The sequence below is a fragment of the Catharus ustulatus genome, chromosome 13 (genome assembly GCF_009819885.2).
Source record: "Catharus ustulatus isolate bCatUst1 chromosome 13, bCatUst1.pri.v2, whole genome shotgun sequence".
NCBI classification, from domain to species: Eukaryota; Metazoa; Chordata; class Aves; order Passeriformes; family Turdidae; genus Catharus; species Catharus ustulatus.
In genome coordinates, this window is record NC_046233.1 from 17,031,292 (window position 1) to 17,051,453 (window position 20,162).

Genomic DNA, 20,162 nt, shown 5'->3' on the forward strand with positions numbered 1-20,162 from the left:
GGGAGGGAACTTTCTATGTGTTTGGTGGGGTTGTGATAGAAGTAAGATCTAAATGCTGATGGTCAGTTTGACATTAGAGAAATCTCTTCATTGTCCTGTTTATCCTCTTTTGGTGCCCTTCAGCCTGAGAACCTGCTTTACACATCTAAAGACAAAGATACTGTGCTCAAACTCACAGACTTTGGCTTTGCCAAAGAAACCACTGTAAATGCACTGCAGACCCCCTGTTACACTCCTTATTATGTGGGTGAGTTCTCTTCTGTGTTTCAGTCATCCCTTACAGTGGGTGGGAAATCTTCTGTTGTGGATGTAATGTGAAGTGTTAGCCTCCAGGATTTAAACTGGGATCCAATCCAAACCTAGTCTGGTTCCAGTACAGTTCAGTGCTCCTGCTTTCTGCCTTGGTGGCAGAGCCAACAGCCTTCACAGGAGAGATACAAGTGAGGGTATAAAGGAGAGAGAGGGAATTCCTTCTCATTACACTTGATGTAATCCTGATGTTTCCTCTGAATGATGCAATAAAAACCATAATTTGAATTGAGCTTCATGATACTTGGATGTTTCTGTGCAAAACTTTCCATAGCTTAAATGAATGCAATGAGAGCCTCAGCTGTAAAACTTCTTTAAGCTGGCAAATTGAGGAATTAGTAATAAAGAACCAACATGACTTAATCACAGCAGAATTTTTCCTTCATTTTGTCCAAAGTTGAAGCACTGTGTAATGAATGCCACAGCAAACTGTCCTTTATGCACTCATTTTAGTCGAGTTAATAGTCATTCATCATATGGTTTGACTGGGGCAGTCCATGCTTGGAATTTCTTTGCTGGAAAAAGGCTTAATTTGTTCAAAAAATTACTTCTCTGATTAAAGTTTATATAGTTTTCTGTATTGAAAGAGACTTATTCCCTGGGAGCAGATAATCACATTAGCAACTCTCTTTTTCTGATGCCTTCTTCTGTATTTTTGTAAGCTGGGTTTAGTGATAAAATGTTAAGGAGTTTACACACGAATGTTTTTATGCCTTTATTTGTGTATAAACAAGCTGACATTTCCCTTCTCAACACCTTTTTAAAAACCAGCATGATTGCTCATATGTTTAAAGAATAATTTCTCTTACAAAATCAAGCTCCCTGCCAGTTTACCTGCCCCAGGAGACAAAAGAAATTCCCCTCTAAATGTATCTCTGTCTAATTTTGTTACTTAGTGGAAAAAATATAATGCTCTAGAGGCCAAAGAAAAATACAGTGCTCTGTAGCTGCTGGAGCTAAACACACCACCCAGGTATCATTCAAAATTTTATCACAGCTCCAGTAGGGCCTTTCTATTCTGATTGCTGGAACATATGCTCCTGCCTCTTTCAGTGCAGTGTCTCCCTGTACACATTTAGCTGCAGCTCCTTCTGCTTTTTTGGTAATCTTAGGACTCCCTTGAGCAGAGACACCAAGGTGAGGAGTAGGGCATTTTTCCAGCTCTGTTCCTGCTTTTTAAAGCTACTTTAGATGCCTTTAGGAACTTGTCAATCCAAAGTGCTACCCAGTTCCTGCAGTGAGTTGCATTTTTTTAATGCCTCTGATACCTGTTGTCGAAGTGTGTGTGTGTTGAAGTGTTGAAGGTGGTGGAGATAAAGAGAAATACCTGGTACTCTATTTACTTGTGGTTTTCATCTTCCCCAGCCCCAGAAGTCCTTGGTCCTGAGAAGTATGACAAATCATGTGACATGTGGTCATTGGGTGTCATCACATATATTCTGTAAGTATGTGGAAGAACTTGGTGCACAGAAAGAGAACACAGCTTGTTAAATCTGCACTCACAAGTAATTGTTCACTGGGATCATGCAGCCTGCAGTAGAATGTAAGCTTGAATAAAACTTCTTAAGAGGTGAAAGGACTTCCCTAGTTATGAAAATTCTTTTGTCCTCTCTTACAGCCTGTGTGGGTTCCCTCCATTCTACTCAAACACCGGTCAAGCCATTTCTCCAGGGATGAAGAGAAGAATTCGGATGGGGCAGTATGGATTTCCCAATCCAGAGTGGGCTGAAGTATCAGAGGAAGGTAAAAATCCTCCCTGGTGCCGAGGAGTGGTGTGCAGTGCTTACAAAGAGACTTTCTAAAAATCTGTCTGAGCCTTTGTTTCCCTTTCTTCTACAATTTAAATCAATTTTTTGTAAGGTGCTGCAGAGAACGACTGGGAACTCAGATACCAGCCAGCAGCCTCAGTGCTACAAAAAGTAAATGACTACTGAAAACCTTCTTTCAAAATCCAGCTAGTGCTAGTGAATGCTGATATTAAACCCTCTGGAAACAGAAGTCTCTAATCCTGAGAAAGGAGACAGCCAGGAGAGCTCCAATGCAAGCTGAGCTGGAAGAAAGGCAAACTGTCTTAAGAACTTATTCAGTCTTTGCCCTCCTTGTGATCCAGCCAGCAGGGATGGCAAGTTTTCCTGCTAGGTTTTTGGGAAGTGGGAATTTGCCAGCCACCACTTAAATCAAGGTCAACAATTTATTTTGTATGTCAATGATCAAAATCTGCTGGATTCAAATCAGTTTCCTGAAAGTGGGTATTTCTGATTCCCTCTTATCCTGACAGTCTCATGAGCTAGAAGTCTCACCTGCCTGTCATATTAAAGACAAGAGTCAGCAATGTCTGGGCTTACCTGTTTTTCTTACAAGCTCTTTATATTGCTGTGATCCTGGTTTTGTCTGCTGTTTAGCAGTAACAAATGATCCTTGGACCCTGCTGTGCTCTGTGGCATCTTCACCCTTCGCTGGATCTTGTGATTGTGTGTGCAGCACAGCCTGCTGAACATTGAGGGAGATGTTTTAGCCATGGGTTTCTGGTTAAATATTTTCTCTGCTTTGGGTCTTGTTCATATCCCAGCAGTTAAAAACAGGCTGGAGGAGCTCAGCGAGAGAACATGCACTTGGACTGTGTGTAGGGTTTTGTCTGCTTGTGTGGAGGGAAATGGGGCCCTCTGCCTTTGATCCTACTAGGATCATCTCATCTGTGGGTGTTCTTTAGGCTGATAAGGCACCTTTAGCAGGTTGCTGCTTTTTTCCCTGTTTTGTCCTGTCCTTGTCCTTTTCTGCCTCTCTCAACAAACTAAACTTGTACCTTTGGCAACTTCTTACAAGCATGAGGTCATCTTGCATGTGATGTTCCTAAAAGACACCTCTTATTTAGAAGTTTTTATAGATTCCCTAAGGAAGGAAGTTTTGTGTAAATCCTTCTAAATAACTTCCTTTGGATGCAGGATTTCCAGCCCTGCACACACTGTCCACCCACATTAATGAAACTTGTCTAGACTCTCATCATATCTCAGTTATTACTGCTCTTGCTTTGGCAGAACCCATGTTCACAGAAAGCAATCCATTTCTTTGACTTCTTTATCTTTTTAGTGGCATCTCAGTTGTCAGAGTTTGTTGTCTTGTCCCTTTTTTCCACAGCCTGTGCTAGTTGTTGTTTTCCATCATTTCTCAAAACATCAGCTTATGTGTTCTTTCAGCCCATAATGCCCAGCTTGTTGCCTTTCAGACAGGCAGCTTAGCAGCAGTTCCTGTGCTACTTTTTACCTCCAGTTGTTGCTCTCAAAGCAGATGGTTTGGTGATGTAGAGAGCATAGCTGGAATCCCCAGTCCTTTTATTTCCTTCTTGCCTCTTGTTTTGGATGTTTTCCTGTTTTGCCCCTTTAAACACAGTAAACTGCTCCACTGCACATGGCTTCTTAACATAATCACAGCAATTGGGAGGTGTTTTCAATTCTGCAAAATTGTGTTCCCAAGGCTATTTGGGGATGCAGTCCCAGACTACACCATGCCCTCTTGGTTCTGTTTTTCAGCCAAGCAGCTCATTCGCCATTTACTGAAGACTGACCCAACAGAGAGGATGACAATCTCTCAGTTTATGAATCACCCTTGGATTAATGTGAGTCTTATGCATTGATTCTTCCATGCAGAACTTAGGTGTAGCTCCACCCAGCACAGCAAGAGAAGGGCTCTTATTACTGTTGATCCCTTAATTAACCTCCTGTGCCCTCCACAGGGGCTCACCTGCCCATAAAACCACAATTCTTGGTGTTAGCAGAGGACACACAAGGGAAGACACTCACAGTCGTGTCCTTGGAAGCAACAGCCAAAGATATCTCTATATTCTGTGAGCAGGCAGTCTCTGTTGACTCTGCAGCATATGCATGTGTTACTCTCTTTAAAAATATAAAAATAAACTCTATGTGCTTACTTCATCAGTGCAGGATTTAAAGAGCTATTATTAGTGGTCTCAGGCACCATTGTGCATAGCTGTGTTAGGGTGAACATGCTCCTGTGCTCAGGGGGAATTCTCATCCTTGACAGAGTTTGGAAATGCATGGGGGAGGAGCAAAGGTCTCTTATTCCCTTATGAGATTGCCAGGTAAGGTGGTACACAGAGCTATTAATGGTCCCAATTCAGGTTTCATTCTGTGACTTGCTTGAATTTACTTCTCCTTAAATTTTGGGGGGAAAAAAGAAAAAATTCCTTATAAATACAATATGGACTATTTCAAATATGAGATACAAATCTCAGAAGTTACAAGGCTTGAGTTTCATGATACCATCTATGCTCTGTAGATGTCCCTCAAAATAGTAGGTTATGCTTCTCACATTTGTGTCTAAAAAAATACCAGTCTTGTTCTTGCTGCCCAAAAAGTCATCAGCCAGAAACAGATTCACTTCTGCTGTAGAATTCCCCTTGTTCCCATAGTGCTGGTGTGTCTATGCTGATCCACAAAGGATGGGGCAGAAGCAGAGGTGTGGCTGAGAGTCCCCATTCCTGCAATGCCTGCTGCAGGATCTGAAAGCCCTTGGAATCGAATGAAATGCAGCTGTAGGACATCCTGATGAAGTAGAAAGGTGTATTCATTCAGAGTTGAGAAAGCTGAGAAACTGAGGTTGTAAAGACTCTGTAGAACAGACTTCACACAATATTTCTGAGTCTTTTTTAACCAAATAAAAATGTAATCATGGCTCAGGATAAATACCTCCAGCTTTGAGTGTCTGAAGCCCCAAGAAGGTGTTTCAGAAGTCAGCAGGTGAGGAATTTCATGGAGTGAGTGCCTAATAGCTGAGGAACTGCCACTTACAGCAACACTTGTTACTGGGAATATGCACAGAGCCAATTAATGAGATGATTAGAGACAAGGTCTGCAGACTGCTGCACCTGCTCCAGTTGGAGCACTGCTCCAATACCCTCCCTGGGAGAAAGCTGCAGGTTGGTTTTTTTCTGCTCAACCTATTGCTCCCAGGGGGCAGAGGGAGGGAGAAGGAAAGACCAATACAGTGAATGTCTGTTCTCTCTTTTCCTAAATCCCAAAGTGGAAACATGTCTGGGGAATTACACAAGCAGTGGAGGAGGGTGCTTGTGTCTCTTTTTTTTTTCCTTTCCCCTCATTTTTTTAATGAGATGGATGGCAGAAGTATTTTGCTGTGAGCTAGGCAAAAATTGTCAGTTTAGGTGGAGCACAGACTCAATTAGTTCCTTGTGTATAAGATTTTTTTTTTAACAAGCAGCAGCTCACAGCAGAAAGGAGAGCACCTTCCATAGGGACAGGGACACCACTGAAACCAGTCTGCTTGTTTTCCATTTCTCCTATCCCAGCTGTGTTTGATAAAACTGTACCCTGGCCAGCTGGGGTCCTTGTCCAGAGGATGCAGGAATTGGGATTTCTGCTTCACTTCTGTGGCTGCTGCTTTGAGCTCAGAGGAACATAAGCACTGGTTCCAGTGTAGGGTTTGTTTTACAGGGATCTCCTTAGACTCTGCTGACATGCAGCTCTAGGATGCCACAGCAGCAAACAGCAAGTTTGGGTAGAAAGTATAAAGAAACTAGAGTATCCAAATGAAATTATAGTTTGGGTTATGGACTGGCAAGAATTGCCATGATTCTTGCTGAGTTTAGTCAGGGAATTGTGCTTCATGCTTTAGAAATTGTCCCTTATTCTAATGTCAAGTGTCTCCTGATCTTTCATGACAGGTGAGCAGAGATCTCAGTTTCATGTGGATGCACTGTCTTCTGAGCTGTGCCTTGCTCAGAAGAATTGTGTCATTTCCTCTTTGGGGCTCACTTAGTCTGATGAAGTGGTGATCTCAGTTAATGCGTATGTGCAAGAAAATGTCTTCTACATCAAGTCCTAGGAGTTAAAGGTCAAATTAACCACTTTAAGACTTTGACTAATGAATAGTGAAATGACAGTTAAAATCTAAAACCTACATAAAAATTTATCCAACACTGGTTGGATAAATTGTTTGGACTGGGAGTAGAGTGAAAGAACCTCAGCACTGATTTCTCTCTCTTTTTGTTCTTTAAATGTTGTGTGGGGAATGTAGTTCTATTCTCCTACACACGTGAATTCATTTGTGGGGTGATTGGAAGCAGGAATAATGAGGACTATTGGAGGACATTAGATCAAGTTTAATGCCTTTCATACACAGAGAAGAGCAAGAAATCCCTTCCCAAATGTTGTTTTTCAAAACTTCTTTGGGTATTTTTCTTTGTTCTCAGAGATCAATGTCAGTGCCACCAACTCCTCTTCACACTGCACGGGTCCTGCAAGAGGATAAAGACCACTGGGATGAAGTTAAAGTGAGTCATTCCAATCAGATTTCCCTAAGTGTGATAGGAGATGAAATGTGCTGCTTTCTCTGGGGATGTGCATTTCCTTGGATACTGTGGCTATTTTGAATACAATCATGTCAAACAAGGGAGGCATAAACAGTCTTGGTTAGAACAGCAGTGTATATGATAACTGTTTAAAAAAAGAAGGAATGCTATTTGAGCTTCATCTGGCAGCTGCACCAGATATCAGCAAAGATGGTATTTCTGATAAAAGGCATTAATGATGCTCCTGCTGAGCCACTGCATCTACCCAGGCAGGAGAAGGACAGTGCTTGGGCAGTTTGAACTTCATTGCAGTGAAGAATGTGATGAAAATGTAGGGGGATAGGTGGGAGGGCTGAGCTGCATTGTGGTTTTCAAAAGCAGTGCTCTTGAATTGTGGAACATTGAATAACCTAAGTCTTGTCTTGTTACGACATTTGGTGGAGGGAAGAGGAGAAAAAAACAAATTGTCTTTTCCTTAATTTAAGCAGGTGCCTCACCTACTGTGTATACCAATGACTGCTGAATGCTTCCTGCAAAGTGAAACTGTAGGGCACACTGAAATTCTTAACTCTTTCCTGCTGGCCTTTAACAGGTTGGCATACTTTTACAATTAATTCTGAATTTTATGCTCTTCAAATTCCAGGAATTTTGACAATTGCAACATTCCTGTAGTGTATTTTATCAATTACTTGATTTACTGATTTTATTTAAATCACTAATGTGTAGTCTCAGCTGTTGAGCTTTGTCATGGTAAAATTTTCTAGATCCTAGGCAACATTTACCTTCTGAGTCAGAGATCAAGCAGATGTTTTCACTTAGCTGTCTGATTTTCCATGTTTCTGAGAATTTCTTATGCTTGTGCTTTTGTGTAGGTCCCAGAGGTATTCCCTCAAGCTACCAACATAACCATGATATTGAATTGTTTTTCCTTTACTGAACCAAATGCTTCGACATTTGTTCACTTAAGCAGATTTTTCTTTATAACCTTGTTAAAAAGTTCAACATGTTCCTGCACTTAAGCATTAATTCAGACTAAGGAGATGTGTGAATTTGAAGCACATACTTTAAAGATCTTTGAGTGAGGCACAGAGCCAGCCAGGGAGAAGGGCTGGGCACAGGGACACAGTGGAATTGAGGCCAGCAGAGCGTGGTCCTGTGTGCTCACATGAGAAATGCTGTGTGAAAAAGAGGGGAGATTTGAATTAATCCTAGGTGGTCACTTGGCTAAGGTACCACCATGACTTAAATTCCCCTGCAGGTAATGCATTCCAGGGTGTGCAGCAGAACAATGAAGTTGATGTTGAGTGATGAGCACTGACCTTGGTAGCAGAGCAACCCAGCCAACACTTGAGGGTACCTCTGGCAAGTTGTGCAGAGCACTTCCTGGCAGTGTGTGGACAATTCCTGCTGGCTGGGCCCCTGGTGGAAGGAGATCTTTGCACTTTGTGCAGTGCACAGAGAGGGCTCAGCTCTCCCTGGCAGGGGTGACAGAGGTGACAGAGCTCCTTGTGTCCCTCCTCTCTGGGCTGGAGTGTGGGGTGGCTGTGCACTCACTGCCTCAGGGCCTTCACTGCATTGCTTTCTTGCTTTCAGGAGGAGATGACCAGTGCTCTGGCTACCATGAGGGTGGACTATGATCAGGTGAAAATCAAAGACTTGAAAACGTCCAACAACCGCCTCCTGAACAAGCGCCGCAAGAAGCAGAAGCAGGCAGGAGCCTCCTCTGCAGCCCTGGGCTGCAACAACCAATGAGGGCAGAAGCCAAGGACCTGTGGGTGGAGGGTAAAAGTTAAACAGAGCAATTTAAAATATGATCACCTCAGTCCACACCACAAAAGTAATGAGACTGTGAAGATGATATCCTGCAAAGAGGGAACAGTGTGATAACGTTTTGATAACTTGAATCAAGGCTTTGCTTTTGAAGACTAATGGATCTGACATGATTCTGTTGTGTATTGCAAGGGAAGGTACAGTAATGCCAGAAATGTTACAGGTTTTTAGTTTGGCTTTAACTGTGTTGGACAAGAGGAGAGAACAGGAGGCAGTCTCAGCATACTAATGCACTGAAGCTTTAACAGCCATCTACAAGAGTAATTTATGCTGCTGTTTCAAACTGGGAAATAGAAAAGTGCCAAGTGTTCTGCTAAGAGTGTTTTAATAGTTTAGTAGAATTGGTAATAGTCTGTATTTCCAAACTTACCTCCTATAGTTACAGAATATCACCTAACCTGTAAACAGTTACTCTTGTTACAGGAAAAAGCATCCAGACATTTCCATTTCCATAAAGTCTCCATGTAGTCTCATGTGAAGATCTGAGTTTGTCGTGGATTCCCATTTGATAACATGTAAATTTTCTGAGCTGTAGCCACTATGTTGTATCTTTGCCACTGTCAGACCCCTCTCCTGTAATGTTTTCAATTTAACTGCAGCTTTATGTGAAGAGTTTCAGGAAGGATTTAAGTAGTTGAATGTATCCTGCAGAGAGTATTGCTGTTCCCCTTGGATCCACAACCTCCAGGGCTTGCAGCTGGACATACAAGGGATTGCTTTGGAAGAGAGACTTCTGAAATTCAGGAAGAAGTGGCAAATGCATGTTCTCTGAATGGATCCTGGTGTCTGCCAGCATCCCTTCTGGTAATTATCTCCAGATCCTGTGCCTAAGATGTGCTGATCGCAGCAAATTGTGGGGTGTTGGGGTAGGTTTGTTTCCTGGGGTCAGGAGGAGGGAGGATTCTACTTTATTTATGGTGATTTGGTGGTGTTACAGCATCCAAAGATTTTCACCACTTAAAGAAGATTACTTCTAAGTACATCCACCCATTGTTTTTTGCCTTTTTTTCATTTTAATTCTTCTTATTCATGGGAACCTGGCCTTGGTTTGCTGATATGTTTTTATTTTGTGATCAAAATATTTTCTCACTGTATTTTGGGGTTTGACTTTATTTTTAGTTTAGGTGAAGCAAATACTTGTGAAAGTATTATCAGAGTCTGGGATGAAAATGATGTGCTTCCAGTGATGCAGGAAAATACAGCTTTGGGGTAGGCACACAGCACTGTTGTATTAATAGGCTTGGAAGAATGTAAAAGGACAAAAAGGAAAACAGGGCTCCAGAGTGGATTGTCAGGTGAGGGTGACACACAGCAAAGCTCAGCCTGAGGCTTTGGACCTCATCTGGGGAGCCCAATTCCCATCTTCAGAGCAGAGAATGAGACATCAATTCTCCTTTGTGAACTGGTCTTAGGGTTTTGTAACATGATTTATTAAAATCAGTTTCTAACATTCCTTCCTCCTGTCATCCCTGCTTTTGTTGAATTGTTGCAGAGTTTGCATTGCCTTGCAAGATACCTCTGTGTTGAAGGTGACAGTGAAGGGGAGAAGGAAAGTGTTCCATGGTGTCCACATTCAAAGGCTGCCCAACTCTGAACATTTTATAAAATCACAAGGTTTTGGGTTTAAATATCAATCTCTGTAAAGTTGTGGTTTTAAATTATTTAGTGTTTCAGGTATCTATGACTATAACACGTCCTGTATGTTTTTGTTTTGCCATATTACTCCAATGAGTTATGCAAATATTATTCACTACCTGCAAATGAAGAGTTGTGATGTGTTCTGGGTGCAACAGTTGGAGTTAGAGCCAGCTCCAAGTTCCTGTCCCTTTATGTGAATTTTTTGAGGGAGATATGTATATTATTGCTGCCATTCCATCTCTGTGCCCCATCAGGGTGATGGATGTTCCCAGGGGCAAGCAGGGTATATGTGCTGTCCTGGCTGCCTCAGGGACTGAAACTGCTGCAAAGCAGCTTTTCACCTCAGCCAAGGTTTGAGCAGGAACTCTCAGTTCCCACCTGGTGCCTCCTGGCTTGTCAGTTCAGTCTGGAGCTCAAAGATGTGTCTGTTGCTGGGAAGTATTCTGTAAAAGACCTGGAAAACACACCTGGGCCTCATTCCTTCCTGTGGGGTTCCAGTATTTAGTGCAGATGAGAAGCTGGAACTGAGGCACCTGCCCAGCACCTTCAGCTTTTTGTCCCTGTGTGGCAGGACAATCTCATCTCATTAAACTCAGGCTAACAGTTCTTGCCTTCTACACTGCAGCAGCAACACCCAGGGATGCTGTAAAAGCCCTGCAGGAACCAGAGGAGGGCCTCAAAATGGCAGACATGTAAGTGCATGCAGGTACTGGACAGAAAGATTTGTGTTCATTGTACAGAGGGAAGGAGGAGACTCCTTAGGAGCTGGGAAACAGCTGCCCTGTGATGTTTGGAGCCTCAAGCTGCTGCCTTCTGCACCCCAGTGCAGCAGGACAATTTGTATTTGACATGGCTCTGTGTCACCTGGAGCTGAGAGGGGCTGCCAGGGACGAGGTTTGGGGTGCAGACATCCCCCAGGATGGCCTGAGTGCTCCATGGGGATGTGGGGATGTACAGAACATCCAATGGACTCAGCCCTGCCGCAGGACCTGCCCCCTGCCCAACCAGCTCAGAGAGCTCCCCAAAGCTGAACCTGCCACCAGCTCCCTAAAGCTGAACCTGCCACCAGCTCCCCAAACCCTGCAGTATCTCGCCCTGTCCTGGGTGTGTGGCTCTGCAGGTGTTGTCCCTCTGGCTGCCAGCAAAGCTCTGGGGAGGACCCTCCTCCTCCTCCCTGCATTCACACGTTATAAAGAGCTCTGGTGAGCTGGTGGTGGTGTTTGGGTCTTGCCCCTTCCCCCAGCCATGTCATATAAAAGGCTTTTTAGAACCTGCTGCTCAGGATCCAAATTTATAGCCTGTTTTTAGAAAGGATAGGCTATTACAGAACTGATTATGCATTTGCATATTCATCAGCCATATAGAGGAGGTAAAGAGCTGGGAAGGGACAGAAGAAATGAATGGTCAATAGAGAGGGCTTCAAGGAGAACACAGATTAAAAGGTCTATTTATTTTTTACAGCAGAAGCTAAAAAAAGGACTGTGCACAATTCCCCACCCCCATCCCTTTCACAGCAATTGCTCATGGGTCGCTGCCTCCCCTTGTGTTTCTCTGCACTGTGCTCCTCACACACGTGGTTCTTGTGCTCTCACCAGTGCTCCTGCTCTGATCTGCACACAAATGTGTGCCCAGGCACGCAGGAAATTCCCTCCCTCTCCTTCCAGCTTTTGCACTACACTTTCTTACCTCTTTGACCACATGTTCCACATGGTGAACCTGGGTTTGACATGGTACAATTAAAAACTCACATCAATGATAAGCTCTTGGCCTAAGTCTGTATTTTTCTGTTTGTCAAAACCCAACTGCAGTCCTGGGATTGCTTTTCTGTCTTAACACTTCACTGCCTTCAGTCTGGAGGCCCAATTACATAAGTGCTTCTGACTTGTCTGACACGAGGGATAATGAGAATGCTACATACTCAGTTTGATCTAATTTCCCTGTCCTCTTTTCAATTCGCACTTTATTTGGCCCTTGTTTAGACAAAGGTGCTTTTGAGAAGAGGAAGGTTTAGAGAGACAAAGGTTTTAATTACTTGCAGGGAATCATGAGCACTTGTACTGTTTTGAACCTGTGGTCTAGGTGGGGAAGAGGTGTGAATGTGTGCTCAGCTGCTCTGATGCCAGCTCAGCTAACAAACCTCAGGGACAAAGGGAAGGAAGCAAGCAGGGAATGACTTCACATGAAGGAGAACTCCAGTTTTTCTAGGAATAAATGTTTTGGGGAGTTACACTGCAGAAATACCAGAATCTTCTTTCTCCCTAGGTTCCAGTATTTCCCCTCTTCACCCAGCTGTTCTCAGTAGGAGCTGGCATAGCTGGGAATGGACATGGTTAATTCTCTGTTAGAGAGCCTAGAAAGGATGAGGGCAATGAAGCAAACTTGAGAGACTGTCTCAGTTTGAAAAGACAGGTGGCTGCTAGGGAAGGCTAGACCTTACCTTGGACTGGAGAATGTAAACCCTCTTCCTTTGAATTAGTATAATTTTGAAATTAAGGAGCTCTCAGGTGAAGATATGAGGGTAGGAATAACAGCTCTTTACTGGTGTGTATAACAAGGTAAACAAACAACAACAACCATGGAATTAATAACAAACAGAACCAGGGACTCTGTGACAGCCTTCTTGGCCGAGACAGGCAAGGATGGAGGAGAGGCTTTGGGCAGCCAATCCCAGTGCCCCTGCAGGACTCGGAGGAGCACTAAGCTGGAATGGCAGGAATGAGCAAAAGATCCCGGGCTGGGGGATGAGATGTATCAGAGGCTCTGTGGCTGTAGCTGGAACTGCAGGATGTCCCCGCAGGGCAGGGGTGTGGGGCTGCAGTGCAGAGAAACCCTGAGCAGTGCCAAAGGAACAAGTCACAGTGGGGCAGTGTCAACCTAGCTCTGAGCAGGGCATGGAGAGGTGGGCTCAGGATTCCCTTGGCACAAGAGCACACGGTGAAAGGTCCCTCTTTTAGTGAGGTAAGTGATAACAAGGTCTCAGGTGAGTGGCTGCTCTCACGAGCAGAGGCTCAACCCACAGAAGAAGATGAAGAAGAAGAGGAAGACAAGGTGAAGACAAAGAAGGCGAGGAAGAAGAAAAAGACAAAGAAGAAGAAGAAGATCAAGAAGCAGCAGCAGCTCTGGGCTGAGTTCTGGCCAATTCCTTTTCCCAAGCAACAGCAGCTCTGTGTGAGTTACCTGAAGCCACAGCTGGCAGCTGCCCCCTGCCCTCCTTTTACCTGGGCCAGCCCACCCTTGGTTTTCTCAGTACCCATAAGTACCAGCAGTCAGCATTTCCCAGCAACTCATGGGAAAAATTCTGTAGGTAAGAAGGAACAAAAGGAAAGAAACCTAACCCTCAGAGACAGAGACCACACATTCAAAACCTCAAAACTAAAAAATACTGTTAAAAATTCTTGCAAACTAACAGGCAAGTCTTCAGTTCTGTACTGAAATGTGTCTCACCTGTGGAAAATTCAGGTTAGAGCAAGCTGGGGTAATAACATTTGCTGAAGAAATGTTTCCCTGAAATCTTTGCACCAGGTAAGAAAATACTTTTGAGAATTATGTCCAGCTTTAAAATAGGATTATTGCTTGTCAGTTTGCATGGTTAGAGGAATTCAGTGTAGCAAAGGGAACAGAAATGGGGGATGATATGTCATGCTGAAGAATAAAATAAGAAATGTCTGTTGTTCTGTTCTACTCCAACTTACTTTTTACTGTAAGTGCTACCTCTGTACAGACATAGCAAGATAGATTCAACTCTTTATTAGTCTATTTTAGCACTGGAGAAGGAGGATGTTGCTGCACTCTAGGGAAATGTGGAAGATAACCCTGTGACTGTAGATGAACATCTATTCTGGTAAATCTGTAAATGATGCCTAGCATTAAATTTATTTTAAAATTTCCTGCCTCATGAATCTGCCAGATGCCGAAGTCTCACAGGTCTGCTGTGACTGCATGGAGGCACAGAGGCATCACTGTCAGTGAGTTTCCTCCTGCAATTTGGGACCACAAGAAGAAGCAGTTGCTAAAATGTACTTGTAATGGTTTTATTTTCTAGGAGCCAAAAGAAGGAAAAGGTTTCTTTCAAATAGCTGGAGATGACAGAGAGGGCTGGGCTCTCTTTTATTTGGGGAGGGGTATCCTGGAGTTATCTTGACCTTTAGTTCAGTTCCCAGACCTGCTGCTAACAAACATTTTAGCTGTGTGGGGCTGCAGGCCCTGGTGAAATCTCTGCTGCTTTGACTCTATGCTGGGACCTTTCCCACTGTGAGCCAGGGAAATGCACTCACTGGGGCCATGGTCACAAACCACTGAGAATTCTTGGTTCTGGGGCTACAGTGAAGTGAATAATGCCAAAAAGGAGGAGCTGTGTTGTTTGCTTCCATGTTAGGCTTCTGAGTGTGTGTGTTGAGTTTTTCTGCCTCCAAGGTCCATCCCAGCACTGCCAGTGTAGCAGCTGTTTCTTCATTTGTTAACAGGGAGCACAAATGCTTCTTTTGAGGACTGCATTTCTTTCTCTGAGTTTCAAAGCTGGAATGAAACTCTTAAACAGCATGGTTATTTTGCTTAATGTGTTCTCCTCAGACTTCCAGGCTAATCCATTTGGGAAATATGGAAGATGTTCCCAAGAGACTTCTTATTGCCTAGCTACTGAAGCACCTGCTAAAACTGAGCTCTTTTAAAAACTGAAAATTATTTAAATGTGAAAAAGAGTGGGTTGATCTGGAAAAAAAAACTTCTCAAAAGACTAAAATTAGAATAGAATGTGTTAGAAGAGAAATACTGGTGGAGGAGGAGGACCAAGGGGTTTTTTATAAATAAAAATGCTCCTGCTTGAGTAATGATCAAGGAAATTCTGGTTAGGATATTAGCTGCTGTTCCAACCCAGAGCAGTTCCTGGACTCAGAAATAATTATGTTTTCCTAAAGATAGATCTACAGTACAGACTCCAGTGTTTTTTTCTGAGTTAGTCTAAAGCAAGGATCAGCTTGATATTTATAAATGAAACCTTTGAGTAAATGTTGGTAGTAAACCAAATAAATAGAGCTGCTTTTTTTTTTTTTTTCTCTAGAGCAACTAATAACTGAATAAATAAGCTTTGCAGATTAACTTTTGCTCTCCTAAAGTTTCCTGAGTGAGCTACTTGCAAGACCTTGTAAGGTGAAGTTACCTTTCATTTTTGCTTTTGGAATTTTGCATGTCTATCTTGCACTTTCCCACAGGATCTTTGACTTTTGTCTTAAGTAAAATTCTAATTAGTTTTCCCAAGGCTACCATTCCATGATGCAAGGTTATTTTCTCTTGGCTCATTTGCAGTTGTGCTATCACTTCTTTTATTTCTGAACTCCTTGTGGTGTAAAGGATTGGAAGAGTTTCAAGGAATCCCATTACCTGGCAAGAAGCAAAAAACTTCATTGTCTGTAAAATGGTAAGGAGGAAAGTTCTGAGCAATGGCTAATGGCAGGGAAAATCACCCTCTGAGGAAAAGAGAAGGTCTCTACAAAGAAATGCACCCAACTAAAGAGAGTAAAATGAGGTGGTCTGGTTATCTTCCTTTTAAATCCTCTGCTTTTCTTCTCCTTGATTTCAATAGTTTGTGTATTTTATACTGCTTGGAAGTCATGAGTGCTTCCTTTAGAGAGACCTGACTGCAGTATTTCAGTTTCTTCTCTAAATATATAAAAAAAATGCTATAGAAGTTAAATGCTGTAGGATATTTTAAATCTGAGGGGTAGGAAGGAATTGCATTTCCTGATTTCAGTGACTCAGCTCGGTCTGCCTCCTTGTTTCATAACAGATTCTCTGCATCCAGCTCCAGCCTTGGCTGGCACTCGGGAGAGCTATCAGATGTTTTCTCCAATGATTTGTCATTCCTGCACAAAGTCAGTCTTTAAGCTGTTCCTTGAGGATCCTGGAGCAGCCATCTAGTGAGCAGGGAATAGCTCAGAAGGTGCATGCCTGTGTCACAGGGCATCTGCTGCTGTTCCTTGGAGCTTCTGTCAGCTCCCCTTGCAGTGTGACATGCCTGGCCAGTAGGAGCTAAGCAATCATCAGTCATTACTTTATTAATATTGTTTATTACATAGTATCTGCAGCCACTCAAACACATCTAACCTTATTCCCATAACCACAGTCCCAAATGAAGTTATTTCAATTTCCATATTTCTGTGCAAGACCTTCATGGTGGTCATGTTCTCCACTAAGTAAATTCATTTCAAAGCATTTTCTTTTAAGCCTGATACTTTTTTTGTAGGATTCCTGAGATTTTGTGTTCTCTTTTGGAGGAGATATTGTTCCCACCACCAGAAAATTATTTCCAGTGAGAATTTGAAAGGAGAGTTCATATTTTGTTAAAAAGGAAGTGATTTGTATGCCATGTATGGATGCATATGACGAAGTCATAATGTGGAAGAATCTAATTAGTGCTATCCAGGCAACGGAAGACCTTGAGCTTGCTTGATTAGAATTAGCTGCTGCATACATGAAAGGAGAAATTTAATTCAAATTTCTATTAATCAGAAATACCATCCTGCCTAAATGATTAAAAAAAAAAAAAAGCCGTGCTAATTTTCTCTTTGGATGATGATGATGATGTCCATGTCAAGAATGATTTTTTGCTTTGATCTTTGAAGTAATATATCCTAAAGTAATGTACAAACAGAAGTATTTCAAGTTTTGTGACCTGAGTGCTTTCAATTCAGAAGCACAAATATATATTTATGTACACAGAAATAGGTACTCTGGCACAAAGCCTCCAAAAATGTTGTTTTCAAGTTCCCTTTTGCCCTCTCCCACAGCATCACACAGGCAAGGTTCTCTTGATCTCAAATGCTGCCAGCATCCTGTCTCAGATAGGTTTGGAGGCTCTCTGTCCATCTTTATAAGTCTTGAGAAGTCCAGGTGACACAACTCACAGTATTACAGACCTGAAATATATTTTAGGCAGATTCCTCTGTTTGTGTACAGTTAGGTAAAAAAGCCTCACATGTAACCAATTGTCACAAAAATGGAAATACACCACTCACATGAGGTGTCATGTACAAGTTGCTGTCCTGATATGCAGTGAGAACAGGAAAAGAAGTCATCAGGGAATGGCCAAATGCTGAATTTCATGTTCTATTGGGCTGTGTGTTTAGCTGAGGGGTTGAACATCACCCTCCTTCATATAAAAATTAATGGATTCTCTTTGAAAGTGGATCAGAGCAGGGTATGTTCAACTGTGCATCAAAGTGCAGAAATAAAAACATTAGACTAAATTCCAAAATCTCAAGTACATATAGCAACAAAGGGGAAAGAATATGTGAAGTGCACGAACATAGCTTCATGCCTTATTTTGAAAATAATTCATAGTAATCTGCATGTTAGTTAGAGTGCCATCTCTGGGCATCAAATACTTGTTTTATGAAGGAAACATTCCTATCCTTGAAAGTTGAAAGGGACTTGCTAAACACCTTACAGTGTTTGAAATAATGGTCCTAAGGTTTAGCTCTGTGCTTTTGAGGGAGGTTCATTGATTCTGTCAGGCTCAAATGAGCTGGGATGCAGCGAGGGCTGCACTGAGCATCAGTCCTTCTGTATCTGCAGGACTGCAAGGGACAGACAGACAAAAAAGGGACAGACAGACAAAAAAGGGACAGACAAACCCAGGCTTCCATGATGGCAGATAGACCTTGAATTCCTGTAATTGGGAGGTCAAAACTGAGACTACACTAATTTGGTTCTCATTTAGTCCTAGATCTTGTGTGTTTATTCATGTCACTGGAGATAGGATGGCTCTGACAGCTCTGCAGGGGGAGCAGGACATTTCATACCCATGATAAATGGAGAGCCCTGGCCATGTGCACAGAGCCAGCCCCAGGACTCAGAGCATGGGCTGAGTTCCAGCCTGGTTCACATGAGATCTGACCTTGTGCTGCTGCAGCAGGTCCCTGTGTCTGCCAGCACAGCTGTTTGTGTTTCTCACACCTTTTTCTTAATATTTTTTTAAATAGAAAAGGTAAAAGATTCCTGTGCTCTTCTTTTTGACTTGCATGTATGTTCCTTTCCACTGCTTCTGGGGTTAAGATCCCTTCCAGCCCAGAGTGTCCTGTGGCTGCTCTGTGATTTACACTCACTGCACTCACTGTGTGAGGGTTACAAGGCACGTGCAGAGATCATCCTCTGATCCTGCAGTGTAGTCTCTGGCTGAGCCAGGCACCAGCCATTGACAGAGAGGAGATAATGTCCCTTTGAATGTCCCCAGTTAGGATAATTCTGTTTTTCAGCTGTTCATTCATTAGCAGAGAAGTAAACAGTGCAGCAGAAGGTTGTGAAGCAGGGTGTTTATTCACTTGTTTTCTGGCCTTCTCTCTGGATTAATGAAATGACTCATGGACAGTAATAACATGCTCAGAGGGGAAAAAAAAAGGAACAGAAATATCTGGAGGTGGGACATATAAGGCCAAGTCCTTCTGTTAGGACACCCACAACTCACCTTACATATGTGATCTGATTCTCTTTGTTAAGTGTAAAGAATGACTCACATCCAAAACCCCAGGGCAAAAGACTGAAATGAGCATCTAAAATGTGCCGAGTGGTTTAGATCTGAAAGAAGAGGCTGGGGAGAATGTGAGGCTCTGCAATTGCTTGTTAATGCTTCTGTGCAACTTGGCCTTTTCTCATCCCCTGTTCCCCTCTGCCCAAGAGCAGGGACAGGGTGTGTGATGTCCCACAGAGTTCCTCACACAGCTGAGAACACAACACAGGTGACCTGTTCTGGCTCTGCCTCTGTGGTGCCACTCACCCCTCTCTGCTTCCAGAGACCCATCCCATGGTGATGCTCAAACCTGGACCAGTCTCACCAAATGGTGAAAGGAGAGCAGTGAGACTGCTCTGATTTCAAAGATACTCAAGGACTCACTGTCCTTGGAGAACTTGGAGCTGAAAGAGCTGGAAAGGTTACGTGAATTTTGGGCAGAGAAGGAAACTAAACACAGAACCAGGTACCACAGATGCACTTGGAACACCCAACCACCTCTCCTCTCTGCTACAGCTGCCCAAGGAGCACTCAGACCCATCTTTGTGAAAGTGATATATCTGCTTCTCAATTATTTACTAATAAAAATTTAAAATTTTCCATATTAAAAGCTGCATGAGAGATGAAGCACAGGTATCTTTTAGTTTAACAGCACAATTTTTTCAGCAAGGTCCAACAAACTGAAAGCTGGACAAGAGAGGAATAATAATTATGGAATCCTGAGAAGAATTAATTTATAGCAGATAGTACCAGGCAATTCTGATATTGGAAAAAATAAACTGAGATGCACCCATGTGATACTTTCAAATACAGAAAATGCTGCTCAGCATTCGTATTAGGAATTACTATCAATTCAGAATCCTTGTCATCTGAGGGAAATTATGTGTGAAATGCTGTCCTAAAGACCTCTCCGGTTCTGGCTTTTTCTCCATGCATGTGCTGATCACATGGAAACCTAAAGCACTCAGCCAGCTCCTGCTCTGAAAAATGCTTAATTTATGAATTCTCCAAAAATTGGTTTATAGCCAAGATGTTGTGCTATTTAGTGTTTATTTAAAACTGTTTGCTGGTAGTTTCTGTGTTTCATTTTGAGAGGAGCCAGTATATTTAGGGTTGAGATTTAAGCCACACAAGGTGAAAAATGGGGATGAAGCTGGAGAAGGAAGAGGAACTTGTCAAAGCCTGTAGAGAAGAAGTGAGGATAATTAATCAGACAAATGGAGGTAGAAAGCAGGTGTGCAGAGGGAATAATCTGATGGAACAAAACAGGCAGTGGAATGAAAATGAATGTCAGCTAAGAGGTGAGTCTCTATTTTATGCATTATAAGCTGTAACAAGAAATGTTTTCCTTAACAGGTTGAATTTTTATTTTTTGAAAAATAACCTTACAAACATTAATGAAAACATGAGCGTTTAATTTTTTTAAATTGTTAATTGTTATTTAATATAAATAGATTGATTCAATGCTGGCCACCTAAACAATGAAGATGGAGTCCCCTCACAAGCCTATGAATTCCAGCAAATGACTAAAATATATTATGTGAAAAACAAGTTTCCATAATT

General features: G+C 42.5%; 1 protein-coding gene across 2 annotated transcripts in view; it reads left to right on the forward strand.

Annotated features, from left to right (window-relative positions):
* Positions 1 to 9,914, forward strand: part of MAPKAPK3 (MAPK activated protein kinase 3) — a 47,877-nt gene extending 37,963 nt beyond the window's left edge. For both annotated transcript variants that reach the window (XM_033071439.2, XM_033071438.2), the window contains exons 6-11: positions 124 to 247; positions 1,675 to 1,750; positions 1,928 to 2,052; positions 3,837 to 3,922; positions 6,533 to 6,613; positions 8,225 to 9,914. In XM_033071439.2, coding sequence (XP_032927330.1) covers positions 124 to 247; positions 1,675 to 1,750; positions 1,928 to 2,052; positions 3,837 to 3,922; positions 6,533 to 6,613; positions 8,225 to 8,383 — 651 coding nt within the window. In that variant the 3' untranslated portion in view covers positions 8,384 to 9,914. The remainder of the gene's footprint in view (positions 1 to 123; positions 248 to 1,674; positions 1,751 to 1,927; positions 2,053 to 3,836; positions 3,923 to 6,532; positions 6,614 to 8,224) is intronic.
* The last annotated feature ends 10,248 nt before the right edge of the window (positions 9,915 to 20,162 follow it).